The 14,014-nt window shown below is 33.7% G+C and overlaps 1 protein-coding gene across 42 annotated transcripts in view; it reads left to right on the top strand.

The window, feature by feature from the left end:
* PTPRD (protein tyrosine phosphatase receptor type D) overlaps positions 1 to 14,014 on the top strand; it is a 1,336,531-nt gene that overhangs the window by 1,233,753 nt on the left and 88,764 nt on the right. For 26 of the 42 annotated variants that reach the window (XM_087886215.1, XM_087886206.1, XM_087886223.1 and 23 more), the window contains 4 exons: positions 191 to 351; positions 1,086 to 1,100; positions 2,717 to 2,829; positions 10,357 to 10,454. In XM_087886215.1, the coding sequence (XP_087742341.1) occupies positions 191 to 351; positions 1,086 to 1,100; positions 2,717 to 2,829; positions 10,357 to 10,454 (387 nt within the window). The remainder of the gene's footprint in view (positions 1 to 190; positions 352 to 1,085; positions 1,101 to 2,716; positions 2,830 to 10,356; positions 10,455 to 14,014) is intronic. The other 16 variants (XM_034410407.3, XM_087886231.1, XM_087886229.1 and 13 more) reach the window with 1 other exon arrangement.

Raw genomic sequence — 14,014 nt, 5'->3', positions numbered from 1 at the left:
AATTATAGTTATGTTTGAGAATAATCATCTCAGGAATCCCTCTTCTACTTTTGTTTGAAAAGTCTTGCCAAGCTATATCTTTAACTGTGAGAAGGCAAGAAAGTTTGTTGTGGCTAGTTCTAAATATATATGCAATAGAATGTCTTACATTCCCCACTATGTTATTAAGTCAGATTTTTCTCCCATCCAGACCATGTATGCAACCAGCCCATATTCTGAAACAGTTGTATCAGTGGATCTTAATCCCCAGCCAATTACAGAAGAGGAAGAGGGTTTGATCTGGGTTGTAGGACCAGTCCTTGCAGTTGTATTTATCATCTGTATTGTTATAGCTATTCTACTTTATAAAAGGTAAGTTTACAAAATAGTGTATAGAGAAGGGCAGGCTTTAGATGTGTTCATTGTGTTGCAAATATTTTTAGATTAAAAAAGAAGCTTCTTTTTTAGGATTCTTTTTAGACATAGAATAAAATTGGTATTTCATTCTTAACAGATGAAGGTATCATCCAGGCCAGACGTCTCTTCTAGATTTCTGTAAAAAAATCCATACAAGAGCAATAATTTCTCAGGAAAGAATACAATCTCATTGTCAGTGTAATTTTTTTTTCTTGGAATCAAGGAGTAGATTTTGCAATTTATGCTTTCAGGTGCCTTATTTTAGTTTCATCTCTTGCCAATTGACACTGTTATCATCATGCTATTTGTTCTTTTTGACATTACCATGTCTGGCTATATAAATTTGTTCCATGTTTGACAACTGGCTGGGGGAAAAAATCATACTTTCTACTAGGGAAAATAATATATTCTTACGGGGGGAAAAGAAGATGGCTTTATTTGTTTTTTATAAGAGGCAAAGCAAGACAAGAGAAGAAATATGATGGATTATTACTTCGGTTTCTTTACTCCAAAGAGATTCTTTTTCCTACAAGTAGAGAATGTTTACATCAAATTCAGTAAGGTGTTAGGGGCTACTAGATCTGTACCCTAATTGTGAAAGAGCATTTTCTGTCACGGTAACTTACTTTGCCATTGGCCAACTAACATTCAACTTTTTTCTCTCTTTTTTCTGCCGCTTAATAATGGAGCAGTAAACCTGACAGGTGAGATAAATTTTTTAAAAAACTTGCTTTCCGTTTTCTCCGAAAAGGGAAAATGAGAAAACAGTTTAAAAATAGCTTGTTTGAGTTTCCAAACAAAATATTTGTCAGTCTAAAGGAATCCAAACATATGTACTGTTTGGAAAAGGAGGCAGACCTGAAGTTTAAGATATTTTTTTTCTCCCAAAGGAAGATGAAATATATAAAAAACAATGAAGGCTAAACTAAAAAAAAGTTTTAGAAAATCCTGCTCTCTGTCCAGATCCCATTTTGTGGATTTAAGATTAAACTTTAGACTGGTCCTGGAACCCAATATGCTCTGGTAAATGTGTGTATTCAACTCTTTAGTACATGTTTATACATACTCATATATTTGTTTGAAAGCCTGCTCGAAGCTACACTTAAAAATAACAAAAGAGAGGGCTAAACAAACTTACAGGGATTGCATTCAAAGCTACTGACTAAAATTAATGGCCTGTAAAATAAGCTATCCCATTTATAAAATTAATTGTTGTATTCTACTATATCATCTATCCTTTCACATGCACATACGTGAACACATATTCATGCACAGAAACACAGGTAAATACACCCACTCCTGCTTCCCTCCTTCCACTAGAAACAGCAAAATAGAACAAGAAGAAAGATAGATGCAGGGAAACAAAGAGAAATAAGAAAACAAAATTACATGGAGATTAAATAGGTAGACAGGGAAAGAAGGTATTAAAATTCACCAGAGACCAGCAAGGTTAGGGTTTCCTCCCTAACCTTGGGCATAGCTAATCGTATTCTCAAAGGTAACATCAGAAGACATTTCAACTTCATATTAATTCACTTTTTCAACCACATCATCAGAAAAAAAGGTGACCCCAATTTACAAGTAATTTTTTGAAATAAAACATTTATCTCATTATCAGGTAAATATGGTATAAAAAAATCAAGATACCATAAAATAACACTCAGCATAGAGATTCATAGAGCTTGTAAAAAAAAAAAACCTGTTCAATCTTACATATACTTTTGGGGTATTGCTTATGCTAACATAAAATCAGCTTGCATCATCTTAAATATAATGGTACAATTCAGAAAATTGGCAGAGGAATTAGGCAATAGCCAATAGTTTGAACATGAACCAAAATTATTTTCTTCAAATAGTTTTAGAAAAAACTAAAAACTAAATTTAAGGTTCCATAAATTTTGGGGTTTCAATAATCACTGGGTTCATTTCATAGATTAAACGTGTACAAATGTTATTGAAATCAGTGCACAGTGCAGTGTAACATTTAATGGTACACTGATTGTTCTTAATTTTTATCAGTATTCAGGCATATTTAATTATCTTTTGATTGTCCTACATTCACCAAAAAATTAAACACATGCAACATGTTTCATAACAGATTATTCTATTATCATAATTGTGTAATTTTCATTAATTCTACAAAACTTGGTTTCTGTATTGATGTTTTAAAATCCTAAGTGTATCCCAAAAACAATATATCAGAAAGTACATAATTATGGTTTGGTAGTGTTGCTTTGGCAACAGGGGTAGTGATATCAACAATAAATAACTAAATTCGTGATTAATCATCTTAAAGATTGTATTCACTTTCTCTATTCAGGAAAAGGGCAGACACAGACTCTAGAAAGAACAGTATCCCCAACAGTAAAGAAATTCCTTCACATCATCCCACAGATCCAGTAGAGCTAAGACGCCTAAATTTTCAAACTCCAGGTAATTTGCAAATATTCTATTTTAATTATTTAAACAACATATCGCCATAGATGATTTTGGTGTTTCATAATTTCATAGGAGTAAATACTGTATGAAAAAAAATTATCTTTGATTATGTTGCTTCTGTTGATTATTGAAGATTGAGTTTTTAAAAAATTCTACTTCATTCTACTTAATTCTACTTCAAACTGTGCTTCTTTCCTGTTGGGTTTATGCTAGTGAGATGTACCAAATTAATCATATTTCGTCTTTAATTAATGTTATTTTTAGAAGTCCATAGTTATGAGATAGACTAGTGGGATATTTAATGGTGTTCATAAATTCAAGATAATCATGTCCTTCCTCCCTCAAATGTTCCATGTACTGTCTTAATTAGAATCTCATCTTGATGAGGATTTAAAATTCTTTAAAAATGTACAATACCAGAAGGAAGGAAAAAAGCCAAAGGTAATAGGAAAAACTATTAAAAGGCTCAAGAGAAAAAGAAAGTGGTTAGTTAAGAAATAACTACAGATAGTTCTTGACTTACAACAGTTCATTTAGTGACTGTTCAAAGTTACAATGGCACTGAAAAAAGTGACTTATGAACATTTTTTCACACTTACAACTATTGCAGCATCCCCATGGTCGTATGATACAAAAGTCATACTCTTGGCAATTGGTCCATATTTATGACGGTTGCAGTATCCTGAGACCTTCTGGCAAGCAAAATCAAGGGAAAGGCCAGATTCACTTAACAGTAGTGTCACTAACTTAACTGCAGTCATTCACTTAACAACTTTGGCAAGAAAGGTTGTAAAATGGGCCAAAATTCATTTAGCAATGTCTCAGAAATTTTGGGCTCAATTGTGGTCGTAAGTCAAGGACTACCTGTATGTTATACCAGCATTGCAGCTTTCATGCTGTATAGAATTACAGTAACTTTCTAGTATTAAGTAAATTATGCTTTCAGTATTGAATTATTAGCATTGGATATATGCTATATGAATATATATTAGATATACACACTGTTAAAGTCTATATTGTTTGTCTTATGCCCAGTTCTCGGTTGGAAATCCATTTACTCATGCATGCTTATCACTCCATTATTTGCCTGTATGTAAACTATCATCATAGATCAAATCTTACGGGCATGGCTTTTATGTTTACATTAAGTAAAGCAAACAATTTACTTGTACAATTTACTTTGTACTTACATACAAAAGAGAAATGTTTGAGATCAACTGCCTGACCCATGCAGCTCAGTAATGCTACAAGCAGTATGTACTCTGGATTAAATCATCCAGAGTGCACTTTATCTAATGCACAATGAAAGTCCTGAGTTTAACCTATAATATGTTTTGTGAGAATGAGAACAATCTGTCTTCTCAGTTTCTCAAATTTAGTTTCACTCCTTGACATATTTTACTTTGATATGAGAATACAAAAAGAACAATGAAGACATGATGAATGAAAAGAGTTAAGGTAAAAGGAAAGTAAAACCCAAAAGTTTTAACAAATTATTTGTTGAACAACATTGCAACAACTGAAGAACTATCAGCGACAGTTGGAATTACTGTTGCTTTGAATTTAATGACCGTTTCATAGTTTTCTAATCTTACTCATGTCTCTAAAATAAATTTCAATATGGCAGGAAATTCAACACAATTTGAGATTTTTAAACTTGAGCACTTTGAGACTTTTTAATGGGAAGTAATGTACAAATGTTTTCAATGAATAAATCAACACAAACTTCCTCCATATAGTACCTGTGTTTTTAACAAAATGAATTGAAAATTGCTTTTCAGACATTAAGAAATTCACTTAACCAACATATGAAAAGGTAAAAGGAGAATACAATCAATACATTTGCCCTTTGTTCTTCTTTGTCACAGTTAGTGTGATAAATTTAAAGGCCTCTCTGTCCATATGAATAGGGAAAATGTCCAATATATACTACTTCTTCTTCTAACTCTTCAGAAGTAACCAGATATTGGTTTATACTGTTTTCAAATATCTGAATAGAACTAATATCTTAGTAAAAGGGCGCAAGGCAATCCAATTGAGTTGTGTCTATTCAAAAATTTCTAAGCTGGATTCAGTTTTGTATTCACAGAAGATATGTCGAGACCATACTGCAGGGGTAAATATCCAAATTCTCATTATCTCTTTTGCAATTTGATGTGGTATTTTATGACTACAGGAAGGAGAATTTTCAAATGACTTTCTCAGTCTCTTCCTTGAGAGGAACCTTCACTAAATTTTGGAGCATATGATGAACTGCAGCTTTTTCATTATTGGGGGTTATACCCATTATAGATGAAAGGAGTTTGGTTCCATTATAATTGAAAATCACAGAAAAAAGATTCAAAAAGAAACATTGCAAAAGTTGCTGGTAGAAGTAATCAGATTGTTTTAATATTGTTTATATTTACAGCAGCACAACTGTAATTTAATTTTAAAAAATGTAAAATCAAGCTAATTCCTAAAGTTTTAAGTTATTAATTAATAAACCTTTTCTTCTTAATATTTAATTAAATTAACTAACCGACCAGTTCGTTCTCACAGGGAGGGACTACTCCGGATACCGTCAGTCAAATTATGCCGACTGGCGACTTCCGGGGGGAGGGCCTTCTCTGTGAGGGCTCCAACCCTTTGGAATGAACTGCCCCCTGAGATACGAAATATCCCTGATCTCTGTGCTTTCCGACGTGCCCTCAAAACCCTGATGTTCCAAAAGGCAGGGCTAAACATATGAACATGTGAATGTTTTTAAAATGTTATCTAATTTTAGGTTCTATTTAATTGGGCCAAACTATGTTATAATAATAATTTTAATTAGCAATTTTATGATATTTGTGTATCTATATTTTTCTTGACTGTACACCGCCTTGAGTCCTACGGGAGAAAGGCGGTATAGAAAAATAATATATAATAATAATAATAATAATAATAATAATAATAATAATAATAATAATAATAAAAAATAAATCTATGTCAAATGAATCCATGAGCAGTAGGATTGAGATTGTACATATTGATCCAGTCATCTCTAACCAAAACCTTGATCACAACCTTGATCAGATGTAATAACTATAGCATTTCTGTTATCTTTCTTTGTTTCTTCCAGTCATGTCCATATGCAAAGTCACTTGTGTAACAAGCAGATACCAGAAGATATAAAACAGGGCATATATGGCAGCTTTCTCCCATTCTACAAGTTACTCCATGCAATTGTTGCTCCATGCAACTAGCAGCAGCAGATACATGTCTATTTTGGGACATGTCCATCCTCTTGAGGGTGATAAATATAAAGTCTTAATCTGTCCATGATGTTACTCTACCTGTTTCTCTTTATTGTAAAAGAAAAAAAAACACCCTGTCAAAAGAGCAGTGCTGAATGAAGCCAGAAGGACAAATCAATGCTGCTATGCCATGGGGACCTTTTTTTTTTTTTTTACCTAAGCCTAATGGTCTTTTGAGAGATGACATGTGTCTTTTAGACACATGTATATAAGCAGTCTTGATAACATTTGACCTATGCATTGCAAAGCCCTGGTCAAGCATTATGCAGGCACACCTATATGAAACCAGATATCCTCATTCTCTTTTTGCTTTCAAAACTAAAGTAGCCATTAAGGGAGGTCCCCAGCAACCTGAAGGCAAGGGAGCATCCTTGCAGCAGCCAAAAGGGGTCAATAAAAGGTGGCCAGAACCTAGCCTTTGACTGTATCAGAATCTGTGTTATATAGCAAGCATCTCTGATTGTTCATATAGCATAAGGTGGTAAGGTTAAAGATGGAGTAGTTTATAATAGGCTGGGGGAGAATTTAAGACAACATCATGATGTTTTCTAAAATAATCAGTAAGGTGCTTAACCCCAAGAGATGATATATATCCATGAAACCCATCTTCAGTGAACCTGTTCTTAAGGTGTATTTGCTTTCTTACTTTTGTTCCCCATGGGAAGCTGAGCAACTGTGAAAATTTAGCATTTTTAATCCTTGAGATGAATGACAAGAATGCTGCTACTGCTCGTGTGCTTTTGTTTGCATATATCATAGCTTATTTATGTGCATTATAAAATTATCACTTTCTTCAGAAGCATGTACTACCGGAGAATAAATGTAGCTAGTAACTGAAGAATACTGTATCTCTAATATACCTGGGCAAATGGGATGCTTGACAATGAAATCTGATACATGCATGTTTTTGCTATTGTGTGGCTTGCACCAGGGCTACATAATTTCCATTTCTGTGTTGTTTGATTTATATTTTCCCTTCTCTCTTTTAATATAATGGGGCAGTATGGAGGGAAGAAAACATTGGCATATGCTGTTCCACCCATATCTGTTAATAAAAATGCTCTTAGGATACATTGTCATGCAAATATGCATCAACAGTGGATGCTTTCCAGATTCATAACATCAAGCCATCTGTATTCTACAGTATTTAAGTTAAAATGGACTCTTGAATGCAGAAGCCCATTACCAGTTGAAATTTCTTGACCATTATTTGACCTTTAGTCGCAGTTGTATAGCAAAAAAGCAAATTCATTTTAAAGCTAAATAATTATAAATTATACTCATACTGTATGCAGTATGCTTTAGAATGTATAAATGATAAATAAACAGTGGGTATGAAATAAAAGGTAGAAATTTAAGAAAAGAAAGAAAGAAAACCGCACACACTTGTACTACTTTTCTATTTATTTCCTTTGATGAGATTATTGTGAAATTCAAGAAAAGGCATCATTTTATGTAACTCATAAACATAATAATAATAGATGATTGATTCTAGAAGTGGTTTAGTTTTCTTCTTAAATAAACTTATTCCTTCGCTTAAACAAGTGAACAAATTGTGTACCGCGTTTTGATAGGAATCAAATGTCTCCCTGTAGAAGGATAATGCTCATATAAATAGAAAAATACAGAAGGAATTCTTGTCTGAGATGTTTCAATATGGATACAATAAAAACAGTTAAAATCATGGGACATGGTTTTAACATCTTGGACGACTTATCTCTACTAAAGAGTGAGCACCATTGAAGATTTTGTTATTTCTGTATAAGCCTGCATTTGAGGCTTATTATTTATAACTTACCTATTATTTCATATCAATGATGTCTCTGTTTTCAATAATATAAAATTGAGTATTGAGATCCAGTTCTGCTATAATATGATCCTCTAATACAGCTGTTTGGTTCTGTATATGAACAAATTAGGCTAGTCTGACCTTTCTGTCTCTTTCTCAATTCTGAATGTCCACATTGTATTGTGCATGCAGAATAGTACCTTGGTCTCTGTAAAAACTGACTTAATATGATGGTGTACTGCTGTTACTAATTTCTTTCCCATTTCCAATTGGCTTTACTTTTTACAGCTTTGAGCAGTAATTCAGTCCCCTACGCCTCCCTGATTGGCTCTGTGTCCTCCCTCTCTAGCCAAACTACCACTCAATCCTTATATGATAATAACTCTCTCCCACGATTCGCTCGAAAAGGTCTAAACATCTTTGTCTATTATTTTCTCTGTTCACTGTTTTAGATGTTCCATTATTCAACTTCCATCTCTGAATAAGCCTAGCATTTTCTTGTGCCTTTTTTTGTCTTTCTTTCTATATTGTATCACTGGGATGCTCGATCTGGATTTAAAAAATGTGTTGGCTATTTCTAAAACAAATCACCCAGATTAAATAATCCATATGAAGATATGAGAGATACTAAAACATCTCCCAAATTAATAAAAACATTGTTGTTTTCCTTTCTGAAAGTAGTTTCCATAATGTGTGGGCACTTCGTATGCTTACCAAACTGTTGAAGAACTGTATCTAATTAGTTCTGCCACATCATATTATCTTCTGTAGTGCTATCTTCAATACCACCAGCAGGATTTAAATGACATGCTGGTGATGACCCTTCCTTTATTAAGCCAGGAATTCTATAACCCTAGTAAGGACATAGCAAATGTAATTTATATCTTTATATCATCATTTCCTGATCATGACACATAAAGCTGTGTAGCATCATGCAAACTATCTTTTGTAGAATACATCTTTCAAAGTTGCAGTGATGAAACAGCCTGACCTGTGGAAAATATGGCTTCCAGCTTGAGCCCCCCACTCCTCCTTTCAGTTGCCATCTTTCTTTTGTTTACACATAATGTCCGTACTTCTGGGGTTTGCTAGTTTAAAACTCTCGCCAATTTTATGTCTCCTTACAACAAGCTACTCTAGGCATGCTTACAATATGGGAAATACATTGAATGGGTGGAAACTCATCCACCATGAGCAGTTGAAAAAATAGACACATTTGAGCAAATACTTGTGGATTTGCTAAAATCTTTAGCTCGGCAGATCATGCTAGTTGACCCCATTTTGCCCCTTTCTCCAATTTACCCTGTTGCTTTTCTATCCCATCTCATCCCACTCCATTCCTTCCCTGACCCTTCTCAATGTTCACTGTTTTTCCATCTGTAGACAAAGATGTTTACACCTGAAGTAGATTGTAGGTAATCTCTGGGGGTTGATAAAGGGACGGGGTTGAAATTTTTATCTTTTCTCTGAGAAAGTAGGGTGAACTGCATGTTTGTGTTTCACAAAACTGATTCTGTACAACCCCTGCCACTACAATCTGCTACTAGTGGAAACATTTTTGAAGCTTTAAATGTCTGATGTACAATCTTGTCTTTATTGACTGTTGTTCATGTTGCTGCAATGCATGTTTACTCTGACTATCCATAGCTGCACGTGAATGTCCTAAATTTTTGTAACATGTTTTGAAAAATCATTAGATTATTCTTTGTCTTAATCAACTTCTCCAATTCTTGAAATACAATAATTACTTTCTTAAGAACCAAGCTATTCATTTATTTCATTTCATTCAATTTTATAATTACACATGAGTTTTTTTCTTCCCCTGTTTTATTTTTGAAATCTCTTTTTGCAGGACCAAGTTTCTCTGGTTACCCTGGTAACCTACATTCTTCAAGTTAGTTTTCCTCATAAGTTATTTTGTCTCAACTGTTCTAACTCTTTAGGACTCTTTGATTGGTTTCTCCTTGCCTTCGATTCACGTTCTGTTCACCTAAGTCCAACACCATTTCCATTTCACACAGTTCAAGACAAGGGATTATATATGACATTAAGAATCATTATTCAAAGAGAAATGAACATAAGGTCTAACTATCTCATTCTTTGCTCTTAGCTAACCATTAAGCTTTGGCATAATATATGTGTGTGTAAAGATATATTTATATATACATTTACATTATTATAATATATATAAATATATATGTATATAGTCATTCTAACACTAGAGAATGGTTGTTTGGGAAAATTGCTTGATTTTTTTAAATTTTTGTTTAGTAATCTTGCTTCAGAGCATGTCTTGCTTTGAGTGACTAAACTATATGCCTGCTTCTATCACCTTAAAACATCTTTACTATTTACACATTTTATAGCCATTTTAATTGTTATATTTTTTAAAATTTGAATATTAGTACTTGTCTTTCATTATTTTTCAATTTCATCTTTTTTCTACTTTAACAGGTATGGCTAGCCACCCACCAATACCTATTTTGGAACTTGCAGATCACATTGAAAGACTGAAGGCAAATGACAACCTGAAATTTTCCCAAGAATATGAGGTAATGACCCCCAGGTTTCTCAGGGGCTGATTCATTGATAATTTAGATTGACAATATTAATGGGTTGGAATAAACTCCTGGGAGATACAACTTCTGTCTATAAATATGAAACATAAATTAACGTAATTCCAAAAGAAATAAGACAAATTTTCAGAAAGTAATACTGAATTCCTTAAAAAAAATGACATAGTAAGCTTGTTGAATAGAATAAGATTTCAGTGTAAGTATTTTAGAATTAATTGCTTCATTATTTTATGCCATTATGAATATTTAAAGCAAGTTCTTAACAAGTCAGCATTTTCTCCCAGAAGATATTTTCAATAAGTTAATGTCCTGTTTGGATAGGAAAGGATTTTAAATCTCTTTGAGAGACATTTTGTCCAAATCAGTTCCTTTTATCATTGATATAGAATATAAATAGGTAGGAAAACGAAAAGGGGAGGGTGGAAGGATCCTAGGACGGGAGGAATGTAAAGAAGTGACTCAGGTAACAAGACCATGGTATCCTTTTCTTTTAGTATCAATTTGAATACTTAAAAATATTTAATTCTTAAACGCCCTTCTAAAATTAAAAAAAAAATAGAAATTCAGTGTTAACCACTTCAGGAATAAAATTCTAAAATCAATGCCTAACAAAGAATAAGAAGAAATTTCACCAGCATATTAACATGGATAAAACAGTGAATTCAGCTAAATTCAATGCCAAGTAAAATTAGTACCTAAATAATTTGGGCAGAAAAAAATGAAAACTCCTACATGATAATTTTATTTTGTCATATGTGTAGCTTAATTTATAACTCCATAAGAATTTAAGTAATTAATTTAGAATTAGGTTGGTTCACAGAGTAAATACTTGCCAATACTAAGGATTGGTATAGTTATTTTTACCTCACTATTCATTAATTCATAAGCCACACATTTTAGTAGTATCATGGGAAGTTATTATGAAGTACCTTTTAATATCCCATGGATAATCACTCCCAGGATGCACGCAAACACAAAGAGACCATTCTCAGTAGATATGCTGAAGACAATAGGGCCACATCCATTAAATATCATTAATTATTGCTAAAGCACAATAAGTAGGGGAAGCATGCAGAATTCTTACAGATTTTTTTCCCTTAATAGCAGTTCCACTCTGGCTCATGCTACTAGGGAAGGTGGAGCTTCATAATTGGATGGTCAGCAGTCTTCCAACCTGCTACCCAATGACTCTCCCATTGGAAAGTATTAGACAATTTATTTTCTCCATATTTTTTTTCCTCTATAGTCCCATCTAATCTCATCCTACATTGAAACTCTGTATTCCTTTTTCTGACTTATTGTTGCCGCCACCACCACCAAATTTGATCCCATTCTGTTCTTGGGGAATCCTGTTAATGGACAAATAATATAAACCCAAAGCTCTTTATGTAATTTTGTTTCTAAGATTCCGTTGTATTAAAAAGTAAAAACGAAAGAAAAGAGAAAACCCAAATATTCAGAGAAAATTCTGCTATAGTATGTATAGTTAGTATTGCAGTGGACAATAGGCTAAATACTTTTAAATACTGTGGTTTATTTCTGATAATTGTGTCAAGTGAGTAATTAACCAGAGAGCACTTAAGACTTTAAAAGGTCTATATCTTGCCTTGTAATATGAGGTACCTGCTAGGAGAAGAAAGAGTTCCCTGCAACAAACCAGGATGTCAGTATCAGAGAATTCCACAAGTCGGTACAAAGGTCAAGATTAGCCAAAATGAAGAGCTAGGAGCAATTTCAACTGTTTGGAGGGCAAGGGCTTGGAAGTTGTTTTTATATAACCTCAGAAGCTGGCATGTTTTGAAGTTGAGCAAGAACATTATGTTTCTCTTTTCAAGGTGATGTGCTGATCGTCTCCTTGCTTAGCCCATAGTAGCTGCAACATGTTCTTTAATTAGGCACCGTCCAGAATCTACCTCCTCGTTACCTGAACTCAGTCTTGTTCAGACTCATGTCTCTTGGCTGCCATAAAGTGATAATCTGTCACATCTGCCTATTTAGCTTCTGGCCTGAGATTCAAGCAAAGTTGTAACTTCACCACCTAAGGCACAGCATATTGACACCTGTTAATTTCACACCCAAGACCAAAGCATTGTCCTCAATAAAGATAAAATGGACCAGTTGTGGCAGAATCTGCAGCTAGATTGGTCAGGAGTTAAGAGACTGGCTATCTTGAAATCCCTGCAGGGGAGGAAGCAATGGAGACTTGAACCCTCCCCCCCCCGCCCTCCAAATTCCAGGATCCCTTATCTGGTTGTTCCCAGAAGAATGCACTTCCTATAAATGGGCGAGTAGCAATAAAGAAACTTCACTGTGTCATTCTGGTTCCCTGCATTGGACACCAGTTAAGTAACAATTTTGGTGTTTTTATTGTGCCCCAGAATTCGCTGCTTGATGTAGCCACCTTAAAACACTTAACAATAGAATACAGTTTGCATGAAGTTACTGAAATGGCAATACTTATTATGCCCCATTCTTCAAGCAATTAAGTACTGAACTGTTACGTTCTTTCTGCATCAAATGCAAATTATTACTGGGAATAACAGCTGCTAAGACTAGAATACTAGTACTCCTTATAAGCAATAGCACAATGACATTTTTGTCAGCTGGCTCATTTAGCATCATAATAATATTATTATGTTCAATCTTATTACAAAATCTTTTAAATTCCAATATGCAAAACTTTTATTTTAAAATATGGGTAGTTTAACAGCTTATTAACATATATTTATGCTTTCAAGCTTTCAAAATACCTTTCTTATACAATACTTTGAAACAAATGTTTTTGAGACATGTTGTTCCAGGTGACACTGACATCATAACAGAATGCAAATAGATTAGTGCTCTCTATCTTTTAAGTGTGGATGCCTTCTTTGTGTAGGAACAGTTTGATAAAAACTTTAATAAATGTTGCCTTTGGAATGCAGTTTTATTTGACCTTTACATAAATATTTCAGTCCGTAGAGTATAAATATCTAATATCTTAAGCAAGAGACATTTAAATAGCAATTGTATATTTATTTTTACAGTACTTATGTTCAGTTGCTTATCATGTAATGATTCAGTGTTAGATAAGGTCTTACGCTTTGTCTGAAAAATAATCTCATTACTGTCAAAAATGAAAATGCAGTTTTAACATTCACTAAATCATGTTGACTTGAAGGTCATGTTAGGGTTTAAAGTGACACTTAACACAATTAGGCAGAGATTTTATGCCAATTGTATATAATTATTTAGTGTTCACAGTCACAGAGATCATGCAACCTAAACTGCGTATTTCATCAGTCATTTGCTGGTATTCATTTATTTCCTTTATATGAACTTCACAATGGCTATTCTGTATAGTATAAATTTCTAAAGTTATCTACACCTTATTTTGCTGTCTGTTCAAATGCATGTAGAATCAATTGTCTAAACCAGCAGCCCCCAACCTTTTGGGCATCAGGGACCAGTGCCATGGAGAAAGGGTTATCTGTGGACCAGAGGGAGTGTGGTTTTGCATATTGCTTGCATCCCATGGATGGGGCTTTGGTTGTTTA

This window comes from Pantherophis guttatus, chromosome 2, assembly GCF_059756535.1.
Source record: "Pantherophis guttatus breed Tessera chromosome 2, ASM5975653v1, whole genome shotgun sequence".
In the NCBI taxonomy this organism is placed as follows: domain Eukaryota; kingdom Metazoa; phylum Chordata; class Lepidosauria; order Squamata; family Colubridae; genus Pantherophis; species Pantherophis guttatus.
This window is presented reverse-complemented; position numbering and strand designations above follow the sequence as displayed.